This window comes from Pistacia vera, unplaced genomic scaffold (assembly GCF_008641045.1).
Source record: "Pistacia vera cultivar Batoury unplaced genomic scaffold, PisVer_v2 Contig673, whole genome shotgun sequence".
NCBI classification, from domain to species: domain Eukaryota; kingdom Viridiplantae; phylum Streptophyta; class Magnoliopsida; order Sapindales; family Anacardiaceae; genus Pistacia; species Pistacia vera.
The window spans coordinates 593,660-607,318 of record NW_022196527.1 but is presented as its reverse complement, the minus strand read 5'-3'; the positions used below and the strand labels follow the sequence as shown (position 1 = coordinate 607,318).

The window sequence follows — 13,659 nt, the reverse complement described above, 5'->3', positions numbered from 1 at the left end:
TATAGATAAATGATTACTAACAAAAATTGATGTCAAATTATATATTTATTTTATATATGTAACATTACTTTTATTGGAACTAAAGAGAAAGAAGAAAATTTATGAATAGAAAAGTATAAGGAAATTTTAAGATAGCAAAGAATTATTTAGAATTTCAAATAACGACTTGAAAAAGAATAACAATAATCCCACAAGTTTAGGATCTACCTCAGTATATGTACTGTAAATCCGTGTGAGTTGCACATGCTGTTGTAAAACAATAATGAACGCACTGCCAGACTACCAATTAAACAAACTATTATGTGCATACGGCCAACTAACTCAACATTCTGGATAAGACGACTCCGACCGTCACCAACCTTAGCGCACAGTAATACCTGTCGACGTTAATTTCTTACACGTGTCAGTTGGCCTACAAATTTTTTAAATTTAGAGCATCGTCCTGTCAACTGAGCCCCACCGACCACCATCCGTTTCTCGAATCATTACTTCAAATTATTGAATGCAGCTTCATTAACTCAGTCCAGTATCGTCGATCCAATCAGCGTTTCTGTGATAACTACTATTACGAGAAACTATGAGTTTCAGAGACGATAACGAAGATGGAAGGGACCTACGGAAGCCGTTTTTGCACACTGGGAGTTGGTACAAAATGGGTTCCAGACAGTCTAGTATCATGTCTTCATCAGCTCAGATCCTCCGTGATGGTTCCATCTCCGTCGTCTTTTGCGTCCTCATCGTCGCCTTGGGCCCCATCCAATTCGGTTTCACGGTAATAACATGTCTACATACAAGGCTATTTTCTCATCCAATTCACGTCTTTATTGAAGGCGCATTTATTATTTGATGCAGTGTGGCTACTCTTCACCTACGCAAGATGGAATCATCAATGATCTTAATCTTTCAATTTCAGAGGTTTGAGAGTGTGGCATTTGATATTGGATTTTTGATTTCTATTCACTATACGTTATATAAATTTAGAGTTTGTTATTGCCAAACAGTTCTCCATATTCGGCTCTTTAGCAAATGTGGGAGCTATGGTTGGTGCGATAGCTAGTGGTCAAATAGCAGAGTACATTGGCCGGAAAGGGGTAAACATGCTAACTCCATTCAGTTAATAATTATTAAAAATTTTCATTGTGATTTGATTTCTGAAGCATATTTATTAGTTGCTTAATTCTTTCTATTCTATAGCAGAATTAAATTGCAATTGAAACATGAAATTTGATGTTTACCACCTTGAGTTAGTCCTACTAGGGCTTTGATTACATATTGATTCATGTACTGATTACCAACTGCTGAATTGTGATGCTAAATGGCAGTCGCTAATGATTGCTGCGATTCCTAATATCATAGGATGGCTCGCCATATCGTTCTCCAAAGTGAGTTATCACTACTCCATGATAACTTAGTTCTTTTACTTGTCTGTGCTATGCAAGTTTCTCACTGTGTACAACTTTTTGGTGCTGTTATAGGATTCTTCATTTTTATTTATGGGAAGGTTATTGGAAGGGTTTGGCGTTGGTGTAATCTCTTACACGGTAATTTTGAAGATTTTTAGCTTTTAAACTGTCATTCGAATGTTTTTGGAGGATATAAGGCTTAAAATCAGTAATTCTGTTGGTTTAAATATTGTCTAGGTGCCTGTGTACATAGCTGAGATATCACCTCAAAACATGAGAGGAAGTCTTGGATCTGTGAATCAGGTTGGCTGTATTTTCATGCTCTTTTAGTTTGTCAATTAGTCAGCTCATTATTCAATATATCTATATCTAATGATGTTGACTAATTAGTTCCGTAAACTCTTTTATTTTCCTAGCTCTCAGTTACAATTGGAATATTTCTAGCGTATTTCTTGGGACTATTTGTCAACTGGAGAGTGCTTGCAGTTTTAGGTGAGACCATAATTACTTTCTTGTTTTACATCAAATCTTTCAAGTACTCCAACAATATGAAAACCAAATTCTTTGGGACTTCATGTGTGTGGTATAAGTGTATGGACCTGTGTTTGTAAATTTCATCAAGTCAGTTTTCTCTTTGACAAATGAATCAATGGGGAAATCACCTTGCTGTGCAAAATAAATCACTATTGAAAGAGAAACACAAGTGTTAAACTCTTTTGGTGCTGCTGATTTCTCATGTGTATTTCATTGCAACAAAGTTTCCCTTCACTTGATGCTCCTTCAGTTCAATTTTTATAATACTTACCATTCAACTAAGTTGATTATTGCATAGTTTTAATCAATGAGTTATTTACACTTCATTTGTAGGGATTCTGCCATGTACAATATTGATACCTGGGTTATTTTTCATACCGGAATCTCCTCGATGGCTGGTACACTCATATTAATTTTGTATTGATAGGAATCTTTTTTTTTTTTCCTTTTCTTTTCTGGTTCATCTCTCTCCTGTTTACTCCCCTTATTTCTTGTTGTTTGTTGGGGTGCTCTGTGACGTTACATTTGTATCCAGGCCAAAATGGGGATGACAGAAGATTTTGAAGCATCTTTGCAAGTTTTACGGGGTTTTGATACAGATATTTCTATTGAAGTTAATGAAATAAAGGTGTTGAACTAAACTTTCACTAATTTATTTTTAACACCTAAATTAAATTTATGCCATCTTGATCTAACTCAGTTAATTTGTGTTGCACAAAATCCGTCAATGATTAGTTTAAGGATCCAGTTCTTGTGCCTCTTTTTCTAAATAACAATGTCTAATGGATGTACTATACACAGAGGTCTGTAGCGTCCTCAACCAGAAGAACAACAATACGATTTGCTGATCTAAAGCGAAAAAGATATTGGTTTCCGTTGATGGTAAACTGGTTTATTTTGTTTTCACTGATCTCATTTTCTGATGTTGTTTCCTTTGTCCTTTAAACTGTTTAGAACCCTCAACTTTAATGTGAATTCAACCATTTCAGGTAGGAATTGGATTATTGGTTCTCCAACAACTCACTGGCATCAACGGTGTTTTGTTCTATTCGAGTACCATTTTTAAAAGTGCTGGTTAGATCAATACTTTTTTGACTTTGCACCTTTATTTGCTGATCTTGGAAAAGATGGTGGTTGATTTTTTCTTTTCACTTGGAGTTTTTAAAATGTGTAAATGAAATGTATAGACCACTCATGTTCTGCATATGCAATATGGTTCAGGGTATGAGACATCAGTGCAACAAACTTACTGTCTGACATCTGCCCAGTATTGTGTCATAAAAAGCAGGAAAAGAAAATAAATTTTATTTACTAGAGTTTGTATCTTCATGTGTCCCTGTGTAAAACTGGTAACTTAAACCAAGTGAGCTGTCCGGATTAGGTTCACTACGTTGTATTGATTGTGCCCCAGCAGCTACTTACCCTGAGTTTGCAGCATCTCATTGCTAATAAAATATAAATGGTGGAATTTGATTGGAATATTTTATTAATCTTTTAGAGGAAATGACATTATAAGTGGCATGGTTTCTAGATTTTTTATGCTCGATGCCAATACTTTATTAAGCTTCTGCAAATTTGAACAGGGATCTCTTCAAGTAACGCTGCCACATGTGGACTGGGGCTTGTTCAGGTAAAATTTCATGACTGCATTGTTGTGATTCCTTGTACAGGTATTCAGACACAGCAAATGACTTATGATTAGGCTCATCTAGTAAGGTCCTTTCACTTTTGTAGGTCATTTCTACTGGGGTCAATACATGGTTGATGGACAGAGCTGGCCGCAGGCTGCTTCTTTTAGTGCGTTTGAGCAAATTCTTCATTCTTTTTCCTGTTTAATTTGAATCTATATGAACTTAAGAGGACAAACTAATTAAAACAAAAAATCAATTTGAAATCTGTTTTGCAGATATCCTCAACTGGGATGACTGTTAGCATGTCACTTGTTGCAGTTGCATTTTATTTGGAGGTTAGTGTGCAATAGATCCCATTTGTTCTTTGTTAGTTTTACTATGTAAAGTTTATTGTTCATCAATTTCAAGAGTTTATGAACCTTGGATAAGAACTTTTTCCAGTTTTTCCTTTCTACTAAGCTAGGACTTCCTTTTGATGCTTTTTTCTACCTATGCTTCTTGTTCACTTTGCCAGGGTATTGTGTCTGAAGATTCTCGTTTATATAGCATACTGGGGATACTGTCACTTGTGGGCCTTGTGGTATGAACGCAGATCATTGTCGTTTCTTCTTGATTTCTATTTTAGGTAATTGTTTCCTTATTAAGGATTTCTCTCTCAGTTTGACCAACAATTTTTTTATCCAGCTTCTGGTGATTTCCTTCTCCTTGGGAGTTGGGGCAATTCCTTGGGTTATTATGTCCGAGGTACGCAAAATTAGATTAGCAAAAAGTTTTCACATCTTTTGGCTTATGCTTTATCTAGGGATTTTGCTGGTGGTTTTAGTAGTTGTTGGTTGATCTTGATTTGTATAAAGCCCAACAGCAATTGGTATTTAAAATATCTGAAATCCTTTTCAGCAACTTCTTGCTTTGATATGCTGCGGGCTTGTACACTTGTTTAATAAATTACTGCTATAATTGCTTTTGGCAAAGTTTTTTTCTTTCTCGAGAGGTGTAGAAAAAGAAACAGATTTGCAATAGCTTGAAGTTTTTGCTGGGGAGAATGGGGAGAATGGCACATGTACCTCAAGAAATGCTAAGTTTCTGTAGCTTGTAATATGGTTGTTTGCTAATGACAATTGGGTTATGGCTTTGCTCTTATGACTTTCTGTGTTATTCTCCCTTAGCATCTCCAACTTTTTTCTTCATAATTTAGAACTTCAAATTTTAATTTTTCTGTCGTTTGTAACAGTAAAAAAAAAAAACTTAACTTAGTTGGATCTAGGAATTGCTATATTAAATCATGTATCTGTCTTCTGCATTTTTTTTATCCCTCTTTTTGACGTTCGGCTTTTTCAACTTTCAAATTTGCGTATTGCAGATACTTCCAGTAAATATCAAGAGCCTTGCGGGCAGCGTTGCAACATTGGCAAATTGGCTGGCATCCTGGATAGTTACAATGACTGCAAATTTACTTTTGACTTGGAGCAAAGGAGGTAGCTTGCTCTGTCTCTCTCTGTGTTATATGTGTGCGTTGCAATGGTGGTGTACATCAAATTTTGTATTAAAGTGTTTTCTTCGCTTGCAACAGGAACCTTCACTATTTACACGATAGTCACTGCTTTCACTGTTGCTTTTGTGTCCCTTTGGGTCCCTGAAACCAAAGGAAGAAGTCTGGAAGAAATTCAGTCTTCTTTTAGATGAAAGTGTTGTATCTACCCTAATCCTTTGCAAGTATGTGTCAATCTGGCGGTCTGGCCTCGCATCATCAATATTCAGGCAAATTGCTTCCATCGTTGCTCTATAAATCATGTGCATAATTTATTGGGTGTAAGGGGAAAAAGGAAGACAAAAACCATATTGTTATTATTATTTTCAAAAATTCTTCTAATATTATTTTTTTCATCCAGTATATTGAATAAAAGGTTTCTTCATTCTACTGGAGAACACTGAGGAATGTTACAGAACACAAACAATAATGCTGAATAAAAGAAACAGTCGGAGAGGATCATTCAGAAAGATGGTGTGAGTTTTCACTTTTGGGATCCTTCTGCATGTAGAGAAGCAAGAAACTGCTTGAGATACCTATTGTAGACGCAAGGTCGCTCTAAGTGAACCAAATGACCTGCATTCTTTATGCCCTGAAATGTTGCATTCTCTCCTAATTGCCTGTAAGCAAACAACCAAAGTCATCTTAGATTTTTATGGGACTCTTAACTCTTAACCATTCCATTAACAACTTTCTTTACCGACTAATAATATTGATCATTAATCTGGTTTGTCTATCTGTGAACTGGTCTTTTTATATATATAAAGGTCTGATAGTGAAATATCTGGATCAAAATCATATAGCTTTATTTGTTTATGGAGTATTGAAGGTCCTTGTTAAATGTACGTTTCACATCGAGGTTTGAGGCTCAGACTTCAGAAGCGTAATAAATGCAATTAAAGTGAAGTTGACATACTCTTTCATGTTGTGGGCTAGCTCTAGATTGAATATTTGATCTTTCTCACCCCATAGGAGATGTATTTTCTGCAAGTAGTTGGCCAGAATTTATCATTTTCTGGAAAAAGAAATGGGAAAATGAAACAACAGACGAAGGTGCTCATTAATTTGGTTACCTGTGGAAATTTTGGGACGATGGGGTCTTTGTTACTTATCACCAAAGCATCCAGGAGTTCAGACCTCTCCTTCCTATTGGTGAACATCACCTGTCATTACTCTTAACACCTCGTTAATAGCAACTACCAAAATTAAGATAACAAAATGATCTTGGGGTGCTATTAAATATGTCTATTCTAGATGAATCACCACAACACTGCTTTAAACCAGCAATTCTGTTTGACAATTTAATCGGAATAATAGTTAGGTGTAGTTAGTTGAACAAAGAGGATCGTCACGGAATGGTACTACAAACATAATATGCATCTAATTTACAACTTCAAATTATTTAAAGGAAACCGTGTTAANTAATAGCAACTACCAAAATTAAGATAACAAAATGATCTTGGGGTGCTATTAAATATGTCTATTCTAGATGAATCACCACAACACTGCTTTAAACCAGCAATTCTGTTTGACAATTTAATCGGAATAATAGTTAGGTGTAGTTAGTTGAACAAAGAGGATCGTCACGGAATGGTACTACAAACATAATATGCATCTAATTTACAACTTCAAATTATTTAAAGGAAACCGTGTTAACGTCTGTTTAGTTTTATAAAAACTTCATCTCACTTTCAACATTTAAAGTTTTTTTTCTTTTTTTCCTGGTGATTAGGGATGTTTATACCAGTTTACACATATTTTGACTAATCCTCCAGGACCTATAAGTTAACGATTTGGTAAACCCTTCACTGATTATCCCTATTAACAATAGAGAAAGATTAAATTCAAGGTATTTCAAATAATATATTCAAGAGTCTCTATCGATCTACCCGAACACTAAGGGTGGTTAACATCTAAAGAATTAGTGTCAACTATTAGTCGAGTAGGAAAATGTTCTAAAACTTTTCTAAAAATTATATATACATAACATGAATTTATTGATTTACATATTTTATAAATATGGTATATTAATAGACTTTTTCGAATCATTGATCCCTGTCAGTTTTGTCGTATTGGCTTTGTGACGTAGGTCAAATTAAACCTGTACTATGCATTAAATACGCTATGCAAGATGTGAATAATACGCAAACCCATTTGGCATTTGCAAAGAACAAAAATGACCTCTCTATATATGGTATTCTCATCAGCCACATGGACAGGCATATATTTGTGCAAGTTCTACCTAACTGGTTTTATTGGGAATTTTCAATTTGTAATTTGATCAATCATCCTTCAACGGAAACCATGTGATTTTACTCATGCAAATGGCTATCCAGAGTCCAGACATTGTTTAAATATGAATACAAATGAGCATTAAACTATATGTAAAAAAATTATGAAAAGAGTTAACGGTAGAAATTGAAAAATAAGTGCAAATTACCTCAAGATAATCTTTATGAAGGCGATCAGGGAACCAGAGCTTCTTGTGAACAGCAACAGAGAGAAGAGCTTTTAAACCCTTAACCGAATTCGGCAACAATAACTCTGAAGATGAAGAGAACCCAAGTCTGCTTACTGTTTCATCAGTTATAGAATCAGTCATGGCCAGGATCGAACCAGACACCACCATGCTCTCAACCAAACTCGGATACAACCCAGCCAACTTAAACGCAACCATGCCACCATAACTAAACCCCACTGCGATACACTTATATATCCCAAGTTTTGCTAAACCTTTAGCCAAATTTTGGGCCTGAAAAGCCGGTGACCGATCGGCATTATCTGTGCTGGAGCCCCCAAAGAAGAGAAGGTCAGGGACATAAACGGAGTATTTTTTAGTTAAGGCACCTATTTGGAATTGCCAAGTGACAATACCTTCAGCAGCAAAACCATGTACAAGAACAACAACTGGTTTGGTTGGTTTGTTCAGCTCTTGAATATTCTTTTCGCCCTTTTTCGGTTTCTTCAAGGTTTCACATGGAACCCAAAAGTTCATGACGGTGCCTGGCTCGATCTCTACTGTGTAGGGTTGCACCCCAGCCATCTTCATGAGCCCATGCAACAATGGCTTCTGTGCTGCCACAAGGTTCACCATCTCTTTCACTGGTTAATTTCCCTTTCCCTTTCCCTTTCCCCCAGTATGTATTGTTTTCTTCTCTTCAAATCTAGCAGGGATTATAAAGCGAGTGAAAGGGTTTTAAATTAAACAAAAGAAAGGCAGGTTTGGTGCCGGGTTGTTATCTGTTGCCACAAAACGAGGTGCTTTTACATTATTTAATTATAGAATAGAAATTTAGAGTTGGAGAAATGATACACTGAGTGTTGAATTTGATAATAGTTGAAATGAAATGATGGGCCAGAGGATGTAGTCGTGGCTTAATGAATCAATAATGTCCATATAATACATTAATTTAGCTTGCACGAAACCTTACAATCTTTTGGTAAATTTTATGGTTAGATTTGTTAAACTGTTATTTTGTAAACATTTGTAAAATTGTTGACTTTGAGGTTTGAATAGTTTATGTCCAAGGTTGTTTGATTTTGATCACCTGCACTGCCTACTCTTCACCACATGTCTACGTATCTATTACCACATCATACTAAGATAAGGCTGATTCTTAAATAAGACATTGACATTAAAAAATATATATGTGGTAGGTGACATATGATTTTCTTAATGTTTCAAACATATTTTTGTAAAAGATTCTCATAATCATATCTAACTATTGTTTATTTGATTAGGTTGGTAGTATATGTTAAGAACTATAAGTTAAGTAAACTTTTGTTCTTAGATATACAAACACATATGAGTGTTCAAAAGAACTGGTTAGAACCGGAATGGGCGGGTACCCGGGGTTTGGTTTCGGTTCCTACCCAGAACCGACCGTCAACGGGTAGATTCTGGTTCCAAATTTTTAGAACTGTTACTATGCGGTTCCGGTTTTAGTTCTTATAGTTGAGAACCGGAACCGAAACGGGAACTGAGACTAATATAAAATAAAATTAAAGAGTAGGGGGTTAATAAAAACTTTTGTAGAAAAAGTAATATGAATACATTTATATTTATATTTCATAACATTTAAAGTAAGTTGATTTGACTTTTGAGAATCTACATTTACAAAGTAATGGAGTTTGTAATTTTGAATTTATAATTTGTAATTTTATTTTTGTTAACAAGTGTCAGAGGGGTATTTGTAAGTTTTTAAGGGTTTTTTTGCCATTTTAAAAACTTTTGGGGGGTCATAAAATTTTATAGGGTACTTAGAATCGAAACCGGAACCATTGTTACAGGTTCCGGCTCTGGGTACCTAGGAACCGGAATCGTTGGTTCTGGTTCTAGTTCCAAATTTCAAGGAACCATCGGTTCCGATTCCGGGTCCTTAAAAAAATGCAGGGTACCCCAAACCGAACACCCCTACAGACACATATTCACATTTTGAGGGCGTAAGTGAAAGAAATTGGGATGAATTTTTTTTTTCTTTTTTGTATGACTGAGAGTGTCTGGGCTAACTTACACTTGAACTATCAATCAGGTAAGAGCTCTAGTGACCACCCCTATTAGAGGCTGTAGGGACTCGAAATCAGGAGACCTTGTTAGATCCCCATTTACTCTTTAACCATTAGGCCACCCAGTAGTGGTTATTAGTCATAGCCATAATCAAGTGAATAAGATGCATATCATAAATTATAAATTAAAGTGATAAAAGTTTTATACTCTTTTCCAGAAAAAGAAAAACAAATAAATTTGTTTATAACCATAACAAAGGCGACATCACACGTTGTAGTTTTCTTAAAATTTGATAGAAATCATGGAAGCTTCCCCCTCCAAACATGGGTAAGGTTGGGTTGTGCCTTCTTCAAACACCTGTACTTCTACTACTTCTCTCTCTCTCTCTCTGCCCTTTGTTATTTGGAGTTGCCTTACTATTTTGTTATCATATCAAACGTCAAAAGAAATTTTATAAATTACTGTAACTGTTTGATAACTATATAGAAAAAAATATTTTTTATTTCTGGGAAATTATTTTGTTTAATTTTGAGAAGCTTGAGAAAGTTTAGCCTATTATCTCTCTCCTTGTGATTAGATGACAAACTCTTCATATTGAGGTTAATTATATCTAGAGAGTCTTATATTCGAATTGTAAAAGAGATATTTATATATTTATGTAATTACTTTTGGGTTGAGTGATCTGTCATCCGTTGCCCTGAGATTAGGCAGACTTTAATGTAGGTATTAGGCCTGAATATACCCAAAAAAAAAAAAAAAAAAATAATAATAATAAAAAAGTTACAGCCTATTCAATCCCTTATTTATTCATTATTTTAGTGGAAAGAAGAGCCCGAAATAGTTAGATTCTTCATTAATTTGATTTTATACAAAACTTCAAACTTAAATAAAATAAAAATATTTGATCAAGTCATGGCAGTTTTTGTGATGATGCTAGCGGAGCCCAAATAAGAAATGAAAGGCTCAAAAAACTTGAAGGTTAGCAAAGGCCCATTGTTGATAAATTATCTATTAATAACAAAGGCTACATGAATGAGATTTGTCTTTAGTAAATGAGTGAACAAAGTATTAAAGCAGCCGCAAATTGAAGCTATATCAAGTTAATTTGTTAATTGTTTACATAATTGTACAATATTGTCTACATATTACAAGTAAGGAAAAATCTAAAATTCCCAGTAGCTTAATTTGATGTTTTTACTTGGAGGAGTTATTCTAATGGGTTATTTACTTCACCTAATTCTTCTGCTTATGCCCACATAAATATTAATGACTATAATCTCTCAATCAATAAATTAAACCTCAAAATTTTCTATTCTAATGGTACAGAGTTCAGAGACTTTTAACTTTGTCAGCATACTGAAAGAGAAAGTAGCTCCATTTTGAGCAAAGTTTACCAAATTCTAAGCACCTCTTTCACACCAATACTTTCTGGCAAAATGCTGCAACTTAACTACTGTATTGCCTTTACTCAGTACTAGAACTTGGCATTAAATGTTCTCTGCATCTGCAACCATCAACAACTATTCTCTTCTCTGTCCATTCCTCTATGCCATGAACAGTGTTGACTTTCAAAGAAGGATCACATGAACCGATATCACATCAGTTAAATCAATCTTGAAATGATATGATAGCTCATGAAATGAAATTTCATTTTCGGTATTAATAATTCAGCTTCGACATCAGTTTTTCATGTTTTATGATAAATTAATTAATGTATTCACCATTTTTAAAATATTTGTAGTGATAAATTGTGGGTGGTGTGAGTCAACGGAATTTTTGACAGAAGATAATTTAAAAGTACAGGATTTTACAACTGTGCAAGAGGATGAAGCCAATTTGACGGTCGGATTTTTTTAGACAATGCTAAGCAAATAGGACAAAAGGCTTTACTGTTGTCTGAACCGAACAGTGTCCTCCGGCTCAGATCAGAAAGACGTTGATGGACATTGTGATTGGAGTATCAGATTTTATCACCAGAATCATATGATATGAACCAACTTCTCAGTTTGTGAAATTCAGTAAAACCAAAAAGGACCATTTCCATAACAAATAGTTTCAGTACTCTTTAGTTCATATAAATATATAATACTATAATCGTACTCAGCTAGATGCATGTTCTACATTACAAATATAATTTATATAACATCAACGGATTAAAGGGTACTTTTATAATCAACATTGTTCATCATGATCATGACCAACACCATGATCATCACCTAGCTCGAGAAGTGAGAAAATGAATTAACTAACAGAAAGGTTTTATATAACTAATCAAAGAAAAAAGAAAGTTAAAAAACTTAAAAAGAAGAAAAGCAAAATAAGCACATAGTATTATCCCATTTTCACTCCATCTATGTATGACGGAGAAGAAAAATGGAAAACAACTTGAAAGAAAAAGAATTGGATTTGACGAGACGAGACGAAACGGGACCATAACCATCACCATCACCATCATAGACATCTTCAACATCATCATCGTGATACACAATAAGTTAATATATATGGTCACACTTCCATCACTTCATGATCTTGACCGTCGACCTTACTTTCTTTTATCTTGTAAAGTCATGGACAAGACTAGGCCTGTCAGTGACATTGAGTCTCCAGGAAAGAAAGGGAATGCCCGTTTCAGAATTTTGATCGCTGTCTTCAATGAACCTAAATTCATTCGCCGGTGAAAAACAAGGCATTTTTTGAGCCTGTGCGTGGTGAACCCATGAACTGTTGTGGTAACCAGGGTGTGCCTCCATTACTCCAGATGCGTTTGCACTTGCACCTGTGTTGTTTGCATTTGCTGCTGTGGCTCTTCTCTCTTCCTTCTTGAACCGAATTCCGCAGGCATTGCAGAGAGACTGCAATTAATATCAAATTAGTTAAAAAGCTTAATCAAGGGAGAAAACCAGATTCAAAAGAAAAAGTGCATATATATAAAGAATTATAAAAAAATATATATATATATATTCCCGTACATCTCAAATATATATGTAACTAAATTTAGGAATTTTTATATTAGTAACTACCTTTGGGCCTCTAGGTCCATTCCTCCAAAGTGGTGTAGAAGTTGTGTCACAGTTAGCACAACGACGAGCGAGGAGAGGATCATTAGCGGGGTTGTTATTGGAGCTAGTACTTCCTCCACGGCTGGGCTTATGCGTTTGTGATGCATAAGGTGTATTTTTGTTCGGCAATAAATCCCAACAAAAGTTTGACATGCAAGAATCAGAGCGTCTTTCATGGCGGATCCGCTTCTCATCGTCTTCGCACAAACGAGTAGAAGGGGTTCCCAAAGATAGAGTACAATCAACGGAAGAAGAAGGGGACATAGAACAATACATGTCTGTTTCATCGAAAGATTTGTGGTTTGGCATCGAAAATAGCATGGAAAAGGAATTGCTTTGGCTATGAAACAGACCGCATGAACATGGACCCACCATGTTTCCTTGAGAGCTACTGCACCTATGCATCATTTCTTGAAATCTTCTATCTTTTTTTTTCCCTTCTGTTAAAAGGATAGTCAATCAATCTCTCCTTTTCTTCAAATTTAAAACTATTAGGGAAAGGATCAAATGAACGGATTCAGAAGAAGAAAATTAAGAAGAAGGACAAGAGAAATTAGGAGGTAGAAGAAGAAGAAGAAGAAGAGGTTTATGTTTATGAAAGTGAGAGAAATTCAAACAAAGAAGGAGAAGTAATGCAATAATAAACAAATGGGTGATGGTGAGTTTATAGTTAAAGAAATACTCAGAGAGTAGGAGGCAAATAGTAAAAGTGGTAAGAGGAGAGCGAGATGTAATAATATAGTGTTTGAAAAAAAAACTTAGAAGAGAGAGCTAAAATGGTACGAGAGGGGTGAGAGTGAGAAGAGTTGGTTGTCTGGTAGCTTTATAAGCTAATAAAATGGCGAAATAACAGTCAGCACCTGCAGTCCACGTTGTCGTGAAATGCAAATGGAGAGATAAGCATACGTATATAGTAAGAGAGATATAAAGACACAGAGACAGAGAGGGACCCAGAGTGCATGTTATAGATAGAAAAAAAAAAAAAAATGGTGAATGA

At 35.1% G+C, this 13,659-nt stretch overlaps 3 protein-coding genes across 3 annotated transcripts; 1 reads left to right on the top strand and 2 right to left on the bottom strand.

Moving 5' to 3' along the window:
- Positions 1-475: 475 nt before the first annotated feature.
- LOC116113044 (sugar transporter ERD6-like 6) lies at positions 476-5,293 on the top strand. Its single transcript, XM_031399185.1, has 18 exons — positions 476-772; positions 853-915; positions 1,002-1,091; positions 1,323-1,382; positions 1,476-1,541; positions 1,641-1,706; positions 1,820-1,895; positions 2,271-2,335; positions 2,473-2,565; positions 2,739-2,819; positions 2,927-3,011; positions 3,521-3,567; positions 3,672-3,734; positions 3,844-3,903; positions 4,083-4,148; positions 4,253-4,312; positions 4,929-5,043; positions 5,139-5,293. The coding sequence occupies exons 1-18, from the start codon at positions 578-580 to the stop codon at positions 5,249-5,251; spliced, it is 1,464 nt and encodes a 487-aa protein (XP_031255045.1). The 5' UTR covers positions 476-577; the 3' UTR covers positions 5,252-5,293.
- Positions 5,294-5,437: 144 nt separating this feature from the next.
- Positions 5,438-8,267, bottom strand: LOC116113045 (monoacylglycerol lipase ABHD6). Its single transcript, XM_031399186.1, has 4 exons — positions 7,537-8,267; positions 6,170-6,259; positions 6,013-6,080; positions 5,438-5,716 (listed from the first exon to the last, which is right to left on the bottom strand). The coding sequence occupies exons 1-4, from the start codon at positions 8,188-8,190 to the stop codon at positions 5,581-5,583; spliced, it is 948 nt and encodes a 315-aa protein (XP_031255046.1). The 5' UTR covers positions 8,191-8,267; the 3' UTR covers positions 5,438-5,580.
- A 3,489-nt stretch (positions 8,268-11,756) lies between these two features.
- Positions 11,757-13,457, bottom strand: LOC116113160 (GATA transcription factor 18-like). The gene is made up of 2 exons (XM_031399317.1): positions 12,624-13,457; positions 11,757-12,455 (listed from the first exon to the last, which is right to left on the bottom strand). The coding sequence occupies exons 1-2, from the start codon at positions 13,068-13,070 to the stop codon at positions 12,156-12,158; spliced, it is 747 nt and encodes a 248-aa protein (XP_031255177.1). The 5' UTR covers positions 13,071-13,457; the 3' UTR covers positions 11,757-12,155.
- Between the last annotated feature and the right edge of the window lie 202 nt (positions 13,458-13,659).

What these genes read in the sequence shown, in the direction of transcription:
- LOC116113044 (XM_031399185.1), top strand. Translation starts at nt 578, where the DNA reads ATGAGTTTCAGAGACGATAACGAAGATGGAAGGGACCTACGGAAGCCG. An exon ending in TTGGTGTAATCTCTTACACG is followed by an intron (nt 1,542 to 1,640) that starts GTAATTTTGAAG and finishes AATATTGTCTAG; the next exon opens with GTGCCTGTGTACATAGCTGA. An exon ending in CGGAATCTCCTCGATGGCTG is followed by an intron (nt 2,336 to 2,472) that starts GTACACTCATAT and finishes ATTTGTATCCAG; the next exon opens with GCCAAAATGGGGATGACAGA.
- LOC116113045 (XM_031399186.1), bottom strand. Translation starts at nt 8,190, where the DNA reads ATGGTGAACCTTGTGGCAGCACAGAAGCCATTGTTGCATGGGCTCATG. An exon ending in TCGTCCCAAAATTTCCACAG is followed by an intron (nt 6,081 to 6,169) that starts GTAACCAAATTA and finishes AACTACTTGCAG; the next exon opens with AAAATACATCTCCTATGGGG. An exon ending in CTAGCCCACAACATGAAAGA is followed by an intron (nt 5,717 to 6,012) that starts GTATGTCAACTT and finishes GTTTGCTTACAG; the next exon opens with GCAATTAGGAGAGAATGCAA.
- LOC116113160 (XM_031399317.1), bottom strand. Translation starts at nt 13,070, where the DNA reads ATGATGCATAGGTGCAGTAGCTCTCAAGGAAACATGGTGGGTCCATGT. An exon ending in ATGGACCTAGAGGCCCAAAG is followed by an intron (nt 12,456 to 12,623) that starts GTAGTTACTAAT and finishes TATTAATTGCAG; the next exon opens with TCTCTCTGCAATGCCTGCGG.